This window comes from Delphinus delphis, chromosome 2, assembly GCF_949987515.2.
Source record: "Delphinus delphis chromosome 2, mDelDel1.2, whole genome shotgun sequence".
Classification (NCBI taxonomy): Eukaryota; Metazoa; Chordata; class Mammalia; order Artiodactyla; family Delphinidae; genus Delphinus; species Delphinus delphis.
In genome coordinates, this window is record NC_082684.1 from 29641717 (window position 1) to 29661336 (window position 19620).

The 19620-nt window shown below is 38.0% G+C and overlaps 1 protein-coding gene across 3 annotated transcripts in view; it reads right to left on the bottom strand.

Moving 5' to 3' along the window:
• The window catches only part of PSEN1 (presenilin 1), a 78168-nt gene that overhangs the window by 15088 nt on the left and 43460 nt on the right, over window positions 1-19620 (bottom strand). For all 3 annotated transcript variants that reach the window (XM_060004274.1, XM_060004273.1, XM_060004275.1), the window contains 4 exons: window positions 14991-15211; window positions 10442-10540; window positions 3340-3426; window positions 219-392 (listed from right to left, as the gene is read on the bottom strand). In XM_060004274.1, the coding sequence (XP_059860257.1) occupies window positions 219-392; window positions 3340-3426; window positions 10442-10540; window positions 14991-15211 (581 nt within the window). The remainder of the gene's footprint in view (window positions 1-218; window positions 393-3339; window positions 3427-10441; window positions 10541-14990; window positions 15212-19620) is intronic.

The following is a 19620-nucleotide window of genomic DNA, read 5'->3' on the forward strand; positions in this document are numbered from 1 at the left end:
TCAGGCTGTAAAGGGATAATTTCAAAAATCTGAGGTGCAGAATTTGGTCCATTAACAGATTTAACTATGAGAAAAGCACCAACTATTATTTCCTACTAAAAGCTGCACTGCTGTTTAGAATTGGACTGTAACACTTTGATTCATTTTATTTTGGGAGAGTTTGATACTGCAGCACCTAAAGGAATCCACGAATTTCCAATGTAGAGAAAGGCACATACTTTCCTCTGGGTCGTCACTGGCCACGATGCTGCTGGAAAGATCCTGTACAGCAGATCGCGACTCAGCCGTCGAGTGATGAGGCCCCAGGCGACTGTCCCTCTGGGCTTCCCACTCTTCGCTGAAGCCGCCATCATCACTCTCTGTCACGGGGTCTTGTGACTCACTTTCTGTGCCTTCAAGAAAAAGTGAACATCACAGTTGTAATATTTAGAAAAATCTCTTAATACCCTTAAGAAAATTACATGGAAACAGTAATTACCTGTCATCGTAACTAGGTGGGTTAGCTGGCTCTTAAACCACAAATCACGGGTTATTTCAATGCCTGTTGGTTGCTTCCCCAACAGCTATTTCTCCCCTTTTTTCCTCAGGGCAGAGTACTGATTTATTTGGGTTTCCACCTCCCACCCATGACTCCGGTGGTAAATCCAGTTCAGTCCAAGCTAAGTGTGGTCATCCTACAATTCCTCTTCCCAATGAAAGCTCTAAAGCTGTGGGGTTGGTACCAGCCAATGTGTGGTGAGACAAAGTCTGCTGGAAATTTGGGGAAAAGTTTTCTCACTCCTTGAGAGAGACGTAAGGAGACACAAACAGCCCCTTTCTTCCCCTGGATGTTGTGTTATCTGGATATGATGCCTGGCACTGCAGTCGTCATCTTGTGACCATGAGGAGCAGAGGGCTGAGGACCAGGCTCATATCTAAGGGTAGCAGAGCAGGAAGACGGGAAAGAACCGGGGCCCCTGATAATTATCCAGTCATAAAATTAGCCAGCCGTGCAAATGCCTACACCTCAGGACTTCTGGTCAGGTGAGAGAACTTTTCTTCTGATCTTTGCAGCTGGGGCTGCTGGCACTCACTGATCGATGGTACTCACCACTGGCTTTAGTGACTAAGTTATAAAAGTAGACCACTATTGGGGGCTGGGAGGATGGGAAAGGAGGGAGTGAATTTTTTTATGGGCTAGTTAGTCATTTTGTTATAATGACTCGGTCTGACTGAAAATTGTGAGTATAACATGATTGTCTCAAGAACCTTCCATACGTCAAAAATAATTAAAATACATAAGTGAAGTTGATAATACTTTTTTCTCATTTATTTTTTATAAAATTAATACATGTTCATATTTATTCATCTACTATGAATAAATGAAGCTTGCATACTTCAGGCCTCTCGCTTGCATGGACATTTTTCTGAAAGGGGCTCTAGCAATTTTGTATTTTTAATTTGCATTGTTTTCTTAACCAGGTCTCCACAAAACCTGAATCTTCCCTGAGCTAGTTTATAAAATCATAAAAGTATACGATTTAGAAATAAAAACATCAGTGCCTGCTCTGCCCTATCCCTCCTCACTCCCGACCCTCACCCTACCTTCAACCCTTTCAGCTGTTTATTTTGGTATTTACCTCCATAATTAATTATAAATAGCACGCTCATAATGCTGTATCTTGATGTTTTTATCTTAGGTGCACTCGGGCAACCTCTGAGTTCTATTACTTTCTTCCTTTACAGACATCCCTCTTGGAATCCTACACCCCCTTGCTCCAAACTAACTTCTAGTTCCTATAACACAGAGGTTTTTAACTGGGGGTAGCACCTCCCTTTTATGGGATGTTTGGAAATAACTAGGAGGGGGAGTTTTTGGTTATTGCAAACCTCGAAGCTACCCTTGGCATTTAGTGGGTGAGGGGGCAGGAATGCTAAACAATGTGAGGGGAGTCAACACAATGAAGAACGCCCACCCGAAACACCCACCACACTCCCACTGAGGAACTCTGCAGCTCACCCAGCTCCTCCTCACTTCAAGGTCCTTGCTCATGGTGCTTCCTCTTCTAGAAAGCTCTTCTTCCTCTCTTTGGCTGGCCATCTCCTGTTATCACTTCCCCAGGGAAGCCCTCCTAACTTTCCAGAACAAATGAAATTCTTCCACTATAAACTTTCATAGCAACTTACACTTCTCCTTTGTAGTGCTTATCACAATCTGAATGAATTATTTGTTCAACATGCGTGTCCCCAAACAGGCTATAAACTCCACAGGAATGGGACCTCTCGTTCAGAGCTATATCCCCAGTGCCTAACAAATACTGGGCACACAGTCAGGTGCTCAATCAACATTTGTCAAAAGAACAAAATCTTGATGTACCCAAAACACACTCATACTCACATATATATACATGTATACTCACAGACAACTAATTTTTCAATTTTCTTTAGCTTAACAAGGTTAACACAACAACCAGACCTGGAGCAACTGTTTCCTCTATTTCCCACTTCTCTACTAGGTCTACTGCTGGTCTAATGCCACCCTGTTTCGCTGCCTCGCTCACTGCAGAATGGGCCTAATATCTTTTGGTCCCAAATACGCAAATTCTAAGTTGAAAGCGTCCTCCTTGCAGTTACCCAAATGCTAGAACAGCAGTTTTCTTGGCTCTAGAAAACCTAAACTCTCCCTTTCCTGACAAACAGCAACTCAATTAAGGCCCTTTTTTCTTCTCTGACCAACCTTTATTCCGCCTCTGTTTGTCAGCTTCCTCATAAGGTTAGTCCTTGTTTTTCTTAAAAACAAAGGTTTCCTTTCTTTTTGACTATTGATATTGTGCTGTTATTCCTCAACTTTTCTAATTATAACTCCTCCTAACTTGTGTTTGCCTTAACATCTTCTGTAGTATCCACAAGTGGGCCTTTCAATCTCCCATCCTAGGTCATCATTCTTACCCTCCTCCAGAAAGTCATGTCCACCTGGAATATTTTATCTTCTCAACATAAACGTTATCACAACTCAAATCAAATTATATTTCAGTTACTCTGGACTTGTCAGACAAGAGGTTCTCATTTTTGCATGTTTGAAGAGACTGTTTATTCTACCTTTTTAAAACCATAGCCTCAACTTGAACCTTTCCATACTGGAATTAATGGTGTTTAATGGCAGAAATTCTTAACCTAGGGTGCCCTGGCTGATTGTTGGGTTTGGAGCATGTGAACTCAAATATTTACCTGTGTTTGCTAGGTATTACCACAGCTTCCAGGAGATTCTCAAAAGAAAGTGGTTAAAAAATCATTGCTTCATAACTCATAAGATGACAATGACCGTGAAAACCAGGAAATTATCAAATAAAAGCCACCTACTTTGTGCATTATAATTGGAGTTTTTGGATACCTTCCTTTGGGCTTCTGGGTCTCCTTCTGCCATATTCACCAACCATACCATTGTTGCTGTTGAGAAAGACAAAAGTCCAGGTAAGGACTGGAAACACAAAAGGAAAGCTCACGAATAGAGAGCAGGCTGTTATTTCTCCACACAAATCACCAATCTTCTTAATGTCACCATAGGAATCCCTAACAATCAGAAGCAAATGCATATTAAAAACTACTGGGACGGGGCTTCCCTAGTGGTGCAGTGCTTAAGAATCCGCCTGCCAATGCAGGAGACACGCGTTCGAGCCCTGGTCCAGGAAGATCCCACATGCTGTGGAGCAACTAAGCCCGCGCGCCACAACTGCTGAAGCCTGTGCGCCTAGAGCCCGTGCTCTGCAACAAGAGAAGCCACCACAGTGAGAAGCCTGCGCACCGCAATGAAGAGCAGCCCCCGCTCGCCGCAACTAGAGAAAGCTCTCACGCAGCAACAAAGACCCAATGCAGCCAAAAATAAATAAATAAATTTATTAAAAAAATAAAAACCACAAAAGGTTCTCTTTGATTTTGGCAGATAAAAATAATTTCTGAAACTGGACATTTACTGTAGCTTTCAAACTGTAGCTGCTATAATACAACTGCTCATTGTTATTTATAATCCCTGAAAAGTAACCAGAAGGAAAATTGTTCAGGCCAGCAAGACTCCACTGAAACAACAGCTCGACTAGTTGAATATCCTAAAACAGTGTGAATTCACTGGTGAAAATTACTTATTGGAACTAAATTAGAGGACAAACTGGGGCTCACAAAGCATCGGATGAATTACTGTAATTCGAAAGATGCAACGAATATGTTCATGTTATGTCTTACTTCTAGGATTTTCAATAATGCTAAACTGTGTTATATACAGGGAATAAGAAAAAAAAGTTAAAAGCAATAAACATAAACGGATGGTCAACTGCCTTTTCTATGTCCCCTCCACAAAAATACATATATATCAATATATCTATATAGCTCTAGATATACACACACATCTTGTCGCATTTTAATTAAGAGGCAATGTGAATACTTTAAAATGGTGCTTCTCTTACATACTGCAGGTAGGATGAAACATGGCGGGGAATTTGGTAACATCTAACAAAACTACATGTATATTTACCCCCTGACCCAGCAATAACACTTTTGGAATTTATCCTGAAGATACACCAACAATAATACAAAAATACATACAAACATGTGCCATACAGGGTGACAGCAGAAACCAAGACAGCAGCAGCCTGAGTCCAATCCAGTAATGGTAAGCAATTTTAAACAAGATACTTGGCATTTTCTGTTTCTCTGGCATCACTGATTTTACAATTATATCCATTTTCCTAATACTCTAAGGCTTCTTGACTAGCTTATGAAAGAAATACATAACCAAAGAGGATAAAAATCCTGTAATAGCTGCACTTACTCATTCACCATAGGTTTGTAATTCAGAGGTCAGACAAGTTCCATTATATGATAACCTGACTAACTGATCAAAGTGAATATTAGCCAGGTTAGGGATTCACTGTAACTAAATCCAAACCCAATGAAGAGGAAATAGGGCAACCACCGGGTTTACGAATTTCTGTAGTCTTCTTGGCAATGAAGGCAGCAGGTATTTATTTGATTTTCTTTCTTTATGCAAGTATAGAAAGATAAAGCTACAAACTGGTTTAACACTTAATATTAACCATGGAAATCAAGGGTCAGCAAACTTTTTCTGTAAAGGGCCGGATAGTAAATATTGGGGCTTGTGGGTCAACATCTGGCCTCTGTCACATATTCTTCTTTGTTCTTTTCTTTTTCATCAACTCTTTAAAGATGTAAAAACCATTCTTAGCTTTCAGGCCTATACAAAAACAGGCCAAGGGCCAGATTTGGCTATGGGCAGTAGTTTGCTAACCCCTGATGTAAATTATCATGAGCAGAATATATATTTGCTGAATGAATTAACATTACTAAAATAATATCTAAAAAACCCGCTTTCCAATCTTTCAACTTAACACCAAACATCTTAGATCAATAGAAAAATATGTGAATTAAAAATTAACAATCTAAAAACTTCCCAAACTGATATGAAATCAGAGAAAAACTTTACATAATGGTCAACCTCAAGGAACTGTTATCTTTGTTTTCTGAAAAGCTACCAAAGAGTAGGTGTACATTCTTCCTGTCCAAACAAGGGATAGAGAAAACAAACAAAAATGCTCACATGTTTCCTGAGGGTAAGACCCTTTTGCAAACTGAATACTCTAACTGGGGAGTATACAAATGCATCAAAGGATTGTATTTTTAAAGAACAAATAACTGAAAGGACTGACTTAAAAACTTTTCATATTAATGTTTATATCCATTTCAGGGGGAAAGAACTGATTAATATTGCTGTTTTTTGTATATTCTACTTGAAAAAAAACCTGTCAAACTCAATGATTTATGAAATGCTCACTAAAGATTCAGTATTTCACGAGAACAGATACTTTCTTGAACCTATTACACAGGAGGTAAAGTTTTATGCTTATATTTTCCCATATGTGTGGAATTACTGCAAAAAAATCTCAATATTGATTGTTATACAGACTTGAGTTTTTAAAAATTCATATTATATACGAGTGATTTTTTTAAAAACAGTAAATCCTTTTTCTGAGTATAAAATTAACATACATGCTTAACATTGTGGCAGACTGAAAGATCCTTTCTTCACCCCTCCTGCACCCACACTCTTGCCATGGTCTCGCTGAGATTGGAATGCAGTTTTCCTCTTCCTGACCAGGGACTCAGCTATGTGACTTGCTTCAACCAATGGCACATGGACAGAGACGACAGTGTGCTAATACTTAACAGGCCTGCTGCCCTCTTGTTTCTCCAGATACAAGAATGTCTTCAGTTAACCCACTGACCCAAGGAGGACAGGGAACATGTGGAGCAGACGTACCACAGCCAAGTCTGATCAGCTGAGCCAACTGACCCGCAGGTGCAGGAGTGATGGTGACTGATAATTATTTTTAAGGCATTAAGTTGTTTTTCTTTAAAAAATAAATTTATTTATTTATTTTTGGCTGCGTTGGGTCTTCTTTGCTGCATGCAGGCTTTCTCTAGTTGTGGCGAGTGGGGGCTACTCTTCGTTGCGGTGCTTGAGCTTCTCACTGCGGTGGCTTCTCTTGTTGCAGAGCACGAGCTCTAGGCACACAGGCTACAGTAGTTGTGGCGCACGGGCTTAGCTGTTCCACGGCATGTGAGATCTTCCTGGATCAGGGCTCGAACCCGTGTCCCCTGCAGTAGCAGGTGGATTCTTAACCACTGCGCCACCAGGGAAGTCCCCTAAGGCATTAAGTTGTGAGGTGGTTTGTTACACAGCATTATCGTGGTACTAACAATAGATACAACGGTAGAAAAATGTAAAATCCTAAAACTAAGAAAAAATTTAAAACTCACAATCCCTTCACTTTGACATCCACAATTAAAAAATATAGAGTACAACAGGGACTTCAAGCAAGTTCACAAGAAAGACTGAGGTGAACTAACACGTGCTCCCAACTTGACCTCTCTCTACGTTCCACTATCTTCTGCTTTTCTGTCTTTTCCTTCCTTCCGGGTCTTTCACTATTCTCATCTAATTCCTCTTACTGGACTCTTAGAGCTATTTCTACCTGCTTTGTTTATTACTTTGCTCCAGTAATTACTTCTTTTTGCTGGTCTCTTCAAAGCCTTTCTCCACTGGCTCCTTTCCCTCAACCTTCTCTCTCCTGGAACGATCTTTCCTCATACCTGTTCTCTTCTCAAGTCACCACTGCTCTGCCTGTGAACTAGTAGGTGATACTTACCTCTACTTCTTCATCACCCAGTCTCTGTCCACTGTATCACTTCCACTGCCAGTGCCAGCAAAACCCAGACAGACACACACAGACACACACACACAGACGCACACTTTCCGCCCTTTGGAATACTGCTTCTGGTCCTATCATTCTACTGAAATTGCTCTCTTAAATGTCACTAAAGATGTCTAAAGCACCAAATTCTATATGGTTTACTTAGTCCTCATCATCCTTCACTTCTTTATAGCATCTGACATTCTCTCCTTCTTGAAACTCTGCTTTTTCAATAACTCAACAGATAAATAGGCCAAAAGTCCACAAGGATATATATCACACTGATAATACTGGTAAGTAACTGCTTGGTAAAGTATTAAGATTGAGGATGACAGTTACAATGAAATTTAACTTTATCTGTAATTCAAAAATTTTTTCAATGATAAAGTATTAATGTATTACTTGTATAATTAAAAATTAATTCTAAAAATATGGAAAAATACAATACCAAGCCAGTCATAAAACAAGAAATTTAAACATGCAGCTAAAAAATACATTAAAAAGTCCAAATAATCATTAATAGTTATTACTTACTATTAACTAATAGTTATTAATTACTAATAGTTATTACTTACTATTAACTAATAGTTATTAGTCAATAAGCCAAGATGAAAACTAAAACAAGATGTTGTCTATTAGTTTCCCATACACATATACAAACAAGTGATAATGAAGGTGTTAGTTAATTAGGACCTTCACACTACTGAAGGGAATATAAATTGGTATAGCCTTTTTTTTTTTTTTGTGGTATGTGGGCCTCTCACTGCTGTGGCCTCTCCCATTGCAGAGCACAGGCTCCAGACGCGCAGGTCCAGCGGCCATGGCCCATGGGCCCAGCCGTTCCGCAGCACGTGGGATCCTCCTGGACCGGGGCACGAACCCGTGTCCCCTGCATCGGCAGGCGGACTCCCAATCACTGCGCCACCAGGGAAGCCCTGGTATAGCCTTTTGAGGAGGCAATCTGGCACTATCTATCAAAATTTAAAGGCACACATCCTTTGACTTAGCAATTCCCTTTCTATGAATGTATCTGTACAACAATATTCACAAATTCATAAATGTTCTCTGCAAGCATTGTTTGTAATGGGAAATGATCAATAAAGATACCCTTTATTTAATATCTATATAAGAGAAAACTATGCAGACATTTCATGTACTGATATGAAAAAACAGTCATGCTACTGCTAAGTGAAAAATGCTGGTTTTCCCAATTTTCTGATATTTTCTTATGTTCCATTTACTATTTTCTCTTCATTTCTCACTCTCTAAACATAGTAGTTGACAAAGATCTACTCCTGGTGTCCTCTTCTTTTCTCCTTTGATTTGAATCACTCATCCACTCCCACAGCTGCAACTGTCACCTCCATGCTGATGTTCTTCAATTCTGCATCTCTATTATCAACCTTTTCCTTTGCACTGGTACTTCATTTCTAAACTCCTGCCGGAAATTTCTACCTGGATGGCTCACAGGTCCTGCCAAGAAAATTAGATATGGGCTACAGGCAACACTACACAGATTTCTCAAATAAGAAAAACCTCTCTTCTTTATAATCCTCCCTTTAAGCTTTAAACTTCTCTCACTCGTCACTAAGAATGACTGAAACTACCTCCAAAAGCTCTCATCAAGGCCTTTCCCTTGACTGCCATTACCTATCCCATAATTCAGACTCTCATTACTTTCCACCTAGATCATGGCAATATCTGTTTAGTTATGCTTCCCGTTCTCTCTCCCTCCCGTTCATCTTGCACAATGCTGCAAGCTTACAAAGGCACAGCTCTGATCATATTAGTCTTCTGTTAAGAACCTTCTGTGATTCCCAAGTGATCATGAATAGAATACAGAGATCTAAACCAGTCCCTCAAAGCTATCCGTGATCTTGCCCTGAGTGCCTTTCCAAACCCATCTCCTAGTACTCTCCCTATTTTGTACTCCATGTTCTAGTCAACTGGAACACTTGAAATTTGAAGAAGATGCCCCACACTTATGCCTCCAAGCCATTCTTTGTGACAAGCCCACTTTAAAAAAAAAAAATTTATTTGGCTGCATTGGGTCTTTGTTGCTGCGCGGGCTTCAGTAGTTGTGGCGCGCAGTCTCAGTAATTGTGGCACAGGGGCTTAGTTGCTCCGTGGCATGTGGGATCTTCCCGGATCAGGGATCGAACCCGTGTCCCCTGCACTGGCAGGCGGATTCTTAACCACTGCGCCATCAGGGAAGTTCCCAAGCCCACTTTTGGAAATGACTCTTCCATCTGCGCTTGCTGAAATCCTACCCACCGTTTGAAGGTTCAATCCAAATGCTGTCTCTTCCATGAAGCCTTTCTCTGATTCCCCATTTAGATTTTCCCTGTTTTGAGCTCTTTCTGCATTTTGCGTTCCTTCTGAATAATCAGATAACAGCCTGCCTCGAATGTTGTTTATATACTTGTCTTATCTCACTTCTAAATTGTAAGCAAGGGAATTCCCTGGCGGTCCAGTGGTTACGACTCTTGAGTTTTCACTGCTGAGGGCTTGGGTTCGATTCCTGGTCGGGGAACTAAGATCTCACATGCCGTGCAGTACAGCCAAAAAAAAAAAAAAGTAAGCAAATGCACTCTGAGGGAAAGCAAAGTATCTTAATCATCTTTTTTTTTTTTAATATAGTTTTTGGCCATGCCATGGCAGGTGGGATCTTAGTTCCCCAACCAGGCCCCCTGCATTGGAAGCATGGAGTCTTAACCACTGGACAGCCAGGGAAGTCCCTCTTAATCATCTTTATATCCTCCACAGTGCTCTGTGGGAGCAGATCAGGTCAATGATGAATAAATAGTTACTGAATGATTAGGAAGTGTATGACTCTAAAACCAAAAAAAGGGCAAACACATTCTGAAGGAAAAGTACAATTCTTTCAACATGCTAGTGCAAGATTCACCTACATGTATATAACAAGTACTCAATAGTTCTTGATTAATAAGATTTTAAATGAGAATACTGGCTCCTCAATCTCTAAATATTTCTTCTATCTCCACACATACTGAAAACTCTCTTGAACCAATGTCAGGCAGAAGATAATAATTTGCAAGGAAACAGATCTGCAGCATTTCCATCAATGCTATGCATTTAAGGTGAGAAAAAGTACCACGATAATGATCATAATTACATGTGTTTGAATCTCTGTAAATTCTAAGCTGTTCACTAACTTAACATCATTCTGAAATACTTACAAGAGTAAATAAGAGCCGGAAAGAGAGTTTCATTTCTCTCCTGAGCTGTTTCAACCAGCATACGAAGTGGGCCTTTTGGACACAAAACAGCCACTAAATCTAGAAAAAGGAAAATAGAAAAGACATCTGAAAAATGTATTGGCTAAACTTGTAAATGGGTGTGTGAGGGAGGAATTAACCAATTAAAAAGGTTTAATTTTTTTTTACACAGAAAGATGTTGAATTAATATGAAATAAACAGCAGGTAAGCTGATGGGGGAGGCGGATGGAGACAATCTAAACAAAATACACAAAACCACACAGAGGCCTGTGCAAACTTCATTTTGGTTTGACTGCTATTTGGTTAGTTTACAGTGTATCATCGTTGGGTTCTTGGAATAAGTCTTCTCAGTTTGAAGAGAAGAGGCAGAAATAATGACAAGACAGAATTATTCTAGAGCAGTTGTCAATTTCCAAAGCAGAAACAAGGACAAGCCATTTCCAAACAAAACATACCTATGAGCCACAAACTGAAGGTTTAGTTTAGGAGAGGATTTAATAGAGGGGATTTGACTTAACTTTTCAAAATATGAAGAACAGAGTAGAAGAGATTCAGCTTCTCCCCTTTTTGAAAACAGTATATGTACTATTTAGGGATACTTGAAATAAGAGGGCAGTAAATTCAAACAAAATAACTAATAAACCTCTGCATGAGTTTAGCATTTCTTTAGCTCTCCTGTCAAAAGCACTTCACAAATATTTAGCTCTCAGAATACATGTGGTGCTGAAAAGTGTCTTATTTTACGAAAACAGCAACTCGGAGGAGGAAGCAACATGCATAAATTATTCTTGATTCTACCACCATCTGTCTCCAATAACTGCAGTTTTTCTTACATTTGCTATGTCGTGAAAATTCAGAGTATAGGAATACAGAAAATAATTTCAAACATTTAATAATGGGAAACAGATATAGGTAAATTTGTAAAGGAAGATTCAATAGCTTGTGTTGACATTACTATCGTTCAGATGCATTTAAGTAAAAAACCTCACACCTGCAAGTGGTCATGTCTTCTTGTACACTACTACTACTACTACTACTACTACAATAACACACACACACACACACACACACACACACACACACACACACACACACAAGAAATCTCTACTCTCACTGCTTCCATTTTGATTTGTTTGGGATGAGAAAAGGGAAATTTGCCGTGCTCTGAAATAATGAGATTTCTAACCTGTTTCAACCTGCGATGTCCTGTAACTATCTTGGTTTTATGACACACTACTCCTTATAGAATTGCTAAATGATAAACCCTTATTTTTTAGAGCAATTAAAGTGAATTAAAATTAATTTTGTTTTGAAATTCTTAGAACAATCTTTGTGACATCTTCAGATCTTATGGAAATGGAGTTAAGAATCATTACTCTAAATATTGGGCACAAAAGTCTTTTATTTTAAAGGAACTCACAGGTCTGTGGAGATAATTTGCATATGTATGGAAGAAACAGAGGGTTGATGGGAGAAACAGTGTAATGTAGTAGAAAGAATATGGGACTTAGGACACATATTCTAGATCAAATGGTGTTAAGCTTGGGCAAATACTTTACCTCTACAAACTTCAGGTTCTTAGCAGTAAAACAAGAATAACTGCCTTGCTTACTTCACAGGATTATACATTTTAAAGAAACAGCTAATATTTACTGATAGATACCGTTATACGTGTGTACTGTACATATTGTTTAATCTTCATAATAACTAAGACTCAGGGGTTGAGCAATGTGTCTGTGGCCACATACCCAATAAATGATAGGAGTAGAAGAGTCTGGATTTGAACCCAGGCAGTCTGTCTCCAGAACTGGCATTTTTTTTTTAATATCAAAAATGGAATCAGACTCTTTATTATGATTCAACCCTGATGTTTCATTTAATCAAGTTTTAACTTGCTCTAGTATGTCATAATGGTGCCTTGTGAGGCCTGTAGTGTGAGACTGTATGGTGGTGAAAGTTCCACTGCACACCTTGTTCAAGAGCCCAGCATTGTATATTGAGAAGTGAAATAGTCACTATAACAATATCTGGAACTCCAAAGTGGATAAAGTGAGGAGGCCTGTATTGTGGGTTTAATACGTACTGAGACATGTATAACTTTGATTTCTATTTTTGGTATCTGTGAGGCAAGAGATTCTCAGTTATTTTCCCTAAAGAGGGAAAACTTGGATAAGTAATTGCTGTTGCTACCACTGGCAGAATCAGGTGGCTAGACCACTTGCAATGTCCCAAGGGTCTGTAAAAATGCACAGATGGAGCCAACTGTTGGCCAGATTAAGACGACTGCCTGAAGTTCAGCTAATTTTGCTGACCCTTGGATCCCATTCTTTGATCAAGGATGCTTGGATTAAGCAATGAAAAGCAGAGCTCTCCAAGTGAGCTCCTTCACATGTAGTTTTGATACTGTCCATAAAGTGTACAAACTCCCACTGCTGTTTGTTCACTCATTTGATCCCAAAGGGCTCCCGTGGTAGCCAGGGGTCCAAGAGAGGGGTGACCTCCTCTAGCACCTTGTCAACTGGCAAGGGACTGAGGAAAGAAGAGTCCACCCTCTCCTATGGGTGAGATACTCCAGGGGGCCCAGACTCAGCTCTATCATATGGCTAACATTTCTGTCTTAGCAAGGAGGCCCTGGTGGCTGTGCTGAGCTTGTAGAATGCTGCCTCCATGATATGGAGATAAGGAGCAGATGGATTTGGAGCTTCACAGGTTCAGGGCCTGTGAAAACCTGTTTCCAGGAGAGCTCGGTATGTAGTCAGAAATGGCCATTCTAAACGTGTACAGCATGGGACTGAAAAGTGTAGTTCCTCACACCAGAGATCCGTGGGCAACTTATGATCATAGTGAGTGATCCAGATATTTCAGGAGGTATGAGAAGACGTTGCTAAAGCCTCTAAAGCGGGAGAAGGGACGCTAACGGAAGTAACTACTGTATTATAATTTGAACAGATTCTAGAACCTTATGTTGTAGGAGGTCCCCATTCAAGGTTGGCCAATTTGTAACAGTATAAATAGGCTTAAGTAAAATTTGTAAATGAAGAGTATATTGCCTCCAGATCCCCAAAGGGCCTAAAACATAGTGGGCTTGTTTTAACATCATGGGCGCAGAGAGGGTCAGCTGCTATTTCTTGACAGTGCCAGAGATGCAGAAGCCCTCAGCTTACCAAGTAACTTTAAGGAATTTAACTGGGGTGGCAGAGCCTTGTACTATGTACAGGGAAATGCCACCTCCCTTTTGAGCTCTATTGTGAATATCTGTATGTCCTCACCAAGTAGGTCCAGTGAATTTATTCAGAGGATGGTATCATCAGTGTAATGTTGTATCTGTGCTCCTGGACAAAGGTGGATGTGGTTAAGATCCAGCCTGCAAAGATTTTGTGCAACAGTAGTAGGGCTGCTAAAGTACCTGAGTCACTAGGTAAAGATATAATGTGTCCCTTTGAAGGAGAAAGCAAACTGTGGCTGTTGAAAAAGGCATGGAACAGAAGAACATATTGATAAAATCTCTGACTGCAAAGTATTAACCAGCTGCTGACTGGATGGAGCGCAGAACTGGCATTCTTGATCGCAGCTGTGCAATGAAAAGATGAGTACTTTGCAAACCATTAAATACTATACAACCTAAGGTCACTATGAAAAGTCCGTCACAAAGAGTATATGACTTTTACAGTTCTGTGACTGACTGCTCAAATATGAGAACAGAGCCAATCGAATTCTATTTCCACAGACGTTTTATTCATCAATCAAGGGGGAATGATGAGGTTTTCTACTACAGGTCACCTGACATTTTAATAAGCATTTGAATAGGGATGAAAGAACACTGCAGTTATCATACAGAGACCACAAATTGACCTCTGAAAACAGATCTCTGTTTGGCTTTTATGCAAAGTGAGAGTTGCAGAGTTCACATCTTGGTTATTCATGGCTAAGGTATATTCTGACTTTTCAGGACCCATGTCACATGGGTTGCTAATAAATATGAAGCTCACACTGCCCAAATAAGTTTTACCTTTAAAAGAGTAATTCTACCCAAGTTGCCTTATAAAAAGTAGTTAACTTAATTTTTATATTAAAAATTAGTTGAGCATTTTATGTGTGTCAAGCACTCTGCTAGTGCTTTCCGACAAATATTCTGAGAAGCATTATTCCCATTTTCCAAATGAGGAAACTGAAGCTTGAAGGGCCCGAATCACCTTCATAAAGCCATGAAGGCTATCAGTGGTAGCGATGGGATCTGAATCTAAGTCTTAGGACCAGCAGTCTATGGATCCTTCCACTAACTCATCACTGAGTTAAACTGGGGGGATTAATAAAACATTTTTAAAGAACTTAACCTCAAAAAATGTGAAATCTTTATATGAAAAAGATAGTAGAGTTAACTGATTATTTACTGAAAAGCTATGGGACATTACTGTTGTCATTTTCCCTAAGTCAAGATAACTAGAAGAGGAAGGAAAACACACCAGGAGGTATTTCTGTGATGAACAAAATGTCAGTCTTGGGTTTTACCATATACTGAAATCACAGCCAAGATGAGCCACGCGGTCCATTCTGGGAGGTACTTGATAAATACCAGGGCCATGAGGGCACTGATCATAATGAGATATGCCTGCTGGAGTCTCAGTGGACCTTTCCAGTGAATGGCAATCATTCCCACCACACCAAAATTCCAGATCAGGAGTGCAACTGTAATGTAGTCCATGGCGACATTATAGGTTTTAAACACTTCCCTGAAAAAAATTAAACAGATATCTAAAAAGATTTGCATACAATAAGTTTCATCAAAACATTTTTTAGAACTATGGTTCTAACATAGATATTCATTAGATATTCACATCCCAGCTTCACACTTTTACCATATATTTCTTTAAATTAATGCACTTTTTTCCCTCAAGTTGAGCTTATTTTAACAGAAAACTCTGTATCAGTCATATAAATGGGAAACCAGTATCACAGGCCACAGCTGTAAAAATAAGTACAAAAACTAAAAAAAAAAAGGCCATATAACACCTAAAATGCTATTCTATACTTTGGGAAATGCTTGTTTGAAGTATCTGAAATTGGAAAAAATTAAACATGCAAAATAAATTTTAGAGCTTAGGACATAAGGTGTTATTTTCATAAAATTTAGTGCAGCCATTAAATATATATATGTTTTATACACATGCACACAAACATGGGATATAGGCATGATATATTGTTGCCTGAAAAAAAAATATGATCTCATTTACATGAAATAGTGTGTGAGAAGAGAGAGCAAGAGATCGATGTAGTAGTTCCTGAAAAGATGCAGGACTTATCTTTAGATGATGGGAGTCTGGAATTTTTAAAACTTTTATTCTTTTCTTTCTTTCTTTTTTTTTTTTCACAATGAATGAATGAATGAATTTTTATAATGAAGAAAATAGTATTTTAATTTTGGGAGGGGGAATTCCATCTTAAAATAAAGAGATACAAGTATAGAAGATGGGTAACTGAGGAGAAAGAAAGCACTCGTTTATTTAAGCGCAAACTTTGGTTTCTGGAGACTATCCAGAAAGGTGATCTTTCCATTTTGAAATTTCAAAATAAATGTTGGAATTTCTGGATGATGTAGCTATTTGTATTAAGCATTTCAGATAGCCCAGCACTCAAAACAAAAAACCCCCAAAACTCCAAACTATTGTTATCTTTAGCTAGGTAATACATGCCTAAAATGTAAAATTCCCAACATATACTGTGAAAAGTTTCCCCCCAAACCTTGTCTCTCTCTCCAAAGGAAAGCACTATTATTAACTTCATATGCATCCTTCCAGAGAGTGTCCATACATATCATAAATATACTTCTTTACCGGATACATATGATAGCATACACATTGTTCTAAACCAGGGTTTTTTCTCTTAATGATATTCCTGGAGAACTTTCCACATTAGTATACTAGAGTACCTCATTCTTTTCAATGGCTTTATTGTATGGATGTACCATAATTTATTTAACCAGTTTTCTACTGATGGATACTTAGACTGATTCCATTCTTTTGCTATCAGAAACAATGCTACAATGATTATCCCTACAGATTACTAGGTTCAGGACATATTCATATAAAACTTTAATGGATATGCCAAACTGCTCTTAATCAAAGTTTTACACCAATGTGTGCATGTTTATTTTCCTGCAACCTTGCCAAATTAGAACATTTATTAAACTATTTAATCCTTGTTAACCTAATGTACAGCTTTAATTAGCATTAATTTTATAAGGAGGGTGTGCATATTTTCATATATTTAAAAGTAACTTGTCTTTCTCTTTCTGTTGACTAGTTTTTCATATCCTTCGCCCATTTTTTTTCTGTTAGGTTGTTGTTGATCTTATTGCCATGTAGAGGTTTATATATAAAGTAAATTAGCCTTTGTCTATAAAATGAGTTGAAAACACACTTAGCAGCTGGTCATTCATCTTCTGATTTTTTTCATGGTGTGGTTGGTTGGCTTGATTTTGGGGTTTTGTGTGAATGTGTGTGTGTGTATATATATATGTGTGTATATATTTATATATAAAACATTAGATTTAAGGAAGGACCTTTTAAGTTACATAATTAAATATATATATATATATATATATATATATATATATATATATATATATATATATACACTTAAATTCCCCATCCCCCATGGTTTTCTCTAGTCCTTTTACGGTTTTACTTTCATATTTAAATTTTTAATCCATTGGAATTTATCCTGGTATAGATATAAAGAAGAAATTCAAAATTTTCCTCTGGATGACTACCCAATTATCTCAACACCAATTACTAAATAATCCATTTACAGCCTACTGTTTCTATACTACCTTTATCATAAATTAAATTCCTTTATATATTTGAGCATTTTTTAAAGTCCTTCTAATCTTTTCTGCTGATTATCTGTTTATAGTGCAGGTGTCACTATTTTAATTATTATAGTTTTATAATTTTTTTTGTTTTGTTTTTTGTTTTAAGTTATTTATTTATTTATTTATTTTTGGTTGTGTTGGCTCTTCGTTGCTGCGCATGGGCTTTCTCTAGTTGTGGCGAGCGGGGGCTACTCTTCGTTGCAGTGCACGGGCATTGTGGTGGCTTCTCTTGTTGCAGAGCACGGGCTCTAGGCGCATGGGCTTACTTGCTCCACGGCATGTGGGATCTTCCCGGACCAGGGCTCGAACCCATGTCCCCTGCATTAGCAGGCAGATTCTTAACCACTGTGCCACCAGGGAAGTCTCTAGTTTTATAATTTTGTATCAGGTAGGAGTAGTATCCCTCAGTTTTCTTCTTTTTTATGATTCTTGGGGGTACCTTCACTTATTTATTTTTTCAAATAAATTTTAAAATTATCTTGTCCAGATTAAAAATAAATCTTATTTGTATTTTTATTGGGCTTATATTAAAATTTAAAATAAACTTAAGAGAGAACTGACATCTTTATGACGATATTCTTTCTATGTAACCTGGTATAATTTTCCATTTGTTTAAGTCTTCTTTTTAAGCCCTGAAGAGGCATTTTAAAATTTCTTTATTTTATTTATTTATTTTTAGAATTTTGGCCACGCTGCATGGCTTGCAGGATCTCAGTTCCCTGACCAGGGATTGAATCTGGGCGACAGCAATGAAAGCACCAAATCCTAACCTTTAAACCACCAGGGAACTCCCTAAAATTTCTTAATAATATAACTTAAACAATTACTGTTTAATCCTAGATATTTTCTCTTTCTTGCTGCTCTCATAAATGGGACTTTTTTCTTTTATGTTTTCTAACTAGTTGTTTACATGATGGCTGTTGATTTATGTTAATTAATTTTGTATGCAGTTGCCTTACCAAATTTACTTAGTGATTCTAATTGTTTTTTTGGTTAATTCTGAGTAACCAAAGTAAGTAACCAAGTAAACAATCATTTTACCTCTAATTACTAATAATTTAACCTTCTCTTCCAAATTGTGTAGCTCTATTTCTTTGTCTTATTTAATTGTGTTCACTAGTCCCTCCAGAGCAATGATTGACAACAATAGTGATAAAGGAAATCCTCATCTTGTCCTAACAGTAACAGGTGTGCTTCTGAAGTTTTCCTGAGAGGATAATACCAATCGTTAGAATAAGATTCATATATTTAATCATGTTAGAGAACTAATCATCTGTTTTATTATGGAATTTGACCAAGGACAAGTGTCGAATTTTGTCAAATTCTTGTTAGCATGTACGAGATGATGACTTAGTAACATGGTGACTTGTATTGATATTTCCTAATAATAAACCAGTCTCCCATTCTGCAAACAAACTCCATTTGGTCATATGTATTATATCCTCAAAGGGTTGTTGCTGAATCCTGTTAGTGAATATTTAGTTATTCTTTTGGTATCAATAAATAGGACTGGTCCACAGTTTCCTTTTTCTTGATAATTCATAGGGTTTTGGTATCAGTGTTACCCTGCCTTCTTAAAAAGAATCTGGAAGCTTTTCTTCTTTTTCTATGTCCTGGAACAGTTAAAATAGCATTAGAGTTATCCGCTCCTTAAAGGTTTAATAGAATTTCCCTATGAAACCATTTGGGCCTGGTATTGTTGTTACTGGTGGAGGTGGGATGAGAACCTCTTCAACAACCTTCTGTATTTTTTCATTGCTCTACTTAGATTTTCTATCGCTTCAGTGGTCAGTTTTGGTAATTAGTTTTTTCCTAGAAAATCATCCATTTCATAGAGATTCTTACATTTATTTCTTTTGTCTATGGTCATTCCCCCTGCTTCTACCAAAGAATTAACTCTTCAATTTATTTTTTAGTTTTATTGCTTCTTCCTAATTTAAGAGCTAGTACAGTGGTTTACGACCTGTATTCTGCCACTGGGGCTGACAGAAAGACAAGGCGGGCAAATCTCTGAGCCTCTATTCTCTTCAACAGAGCAGCTCCACTTTTTTCTATTTTATATGTGAAGTTCTCATGTAAGATTTCATTTGAGAGGCAAAAGGCTAACTGATGAAATAATATAAAAGTTTAAAAATCAATTCATGTTTATACACATGCTTGAAATGCTTTAACATTCTGATTCAAAGATTATTACTAGAAGTAAAGAATACAGTAAATTCTTTACTAAAAAGACTTAGAATTAACTGTAGTCTTGAGTTCTTTCAGTTC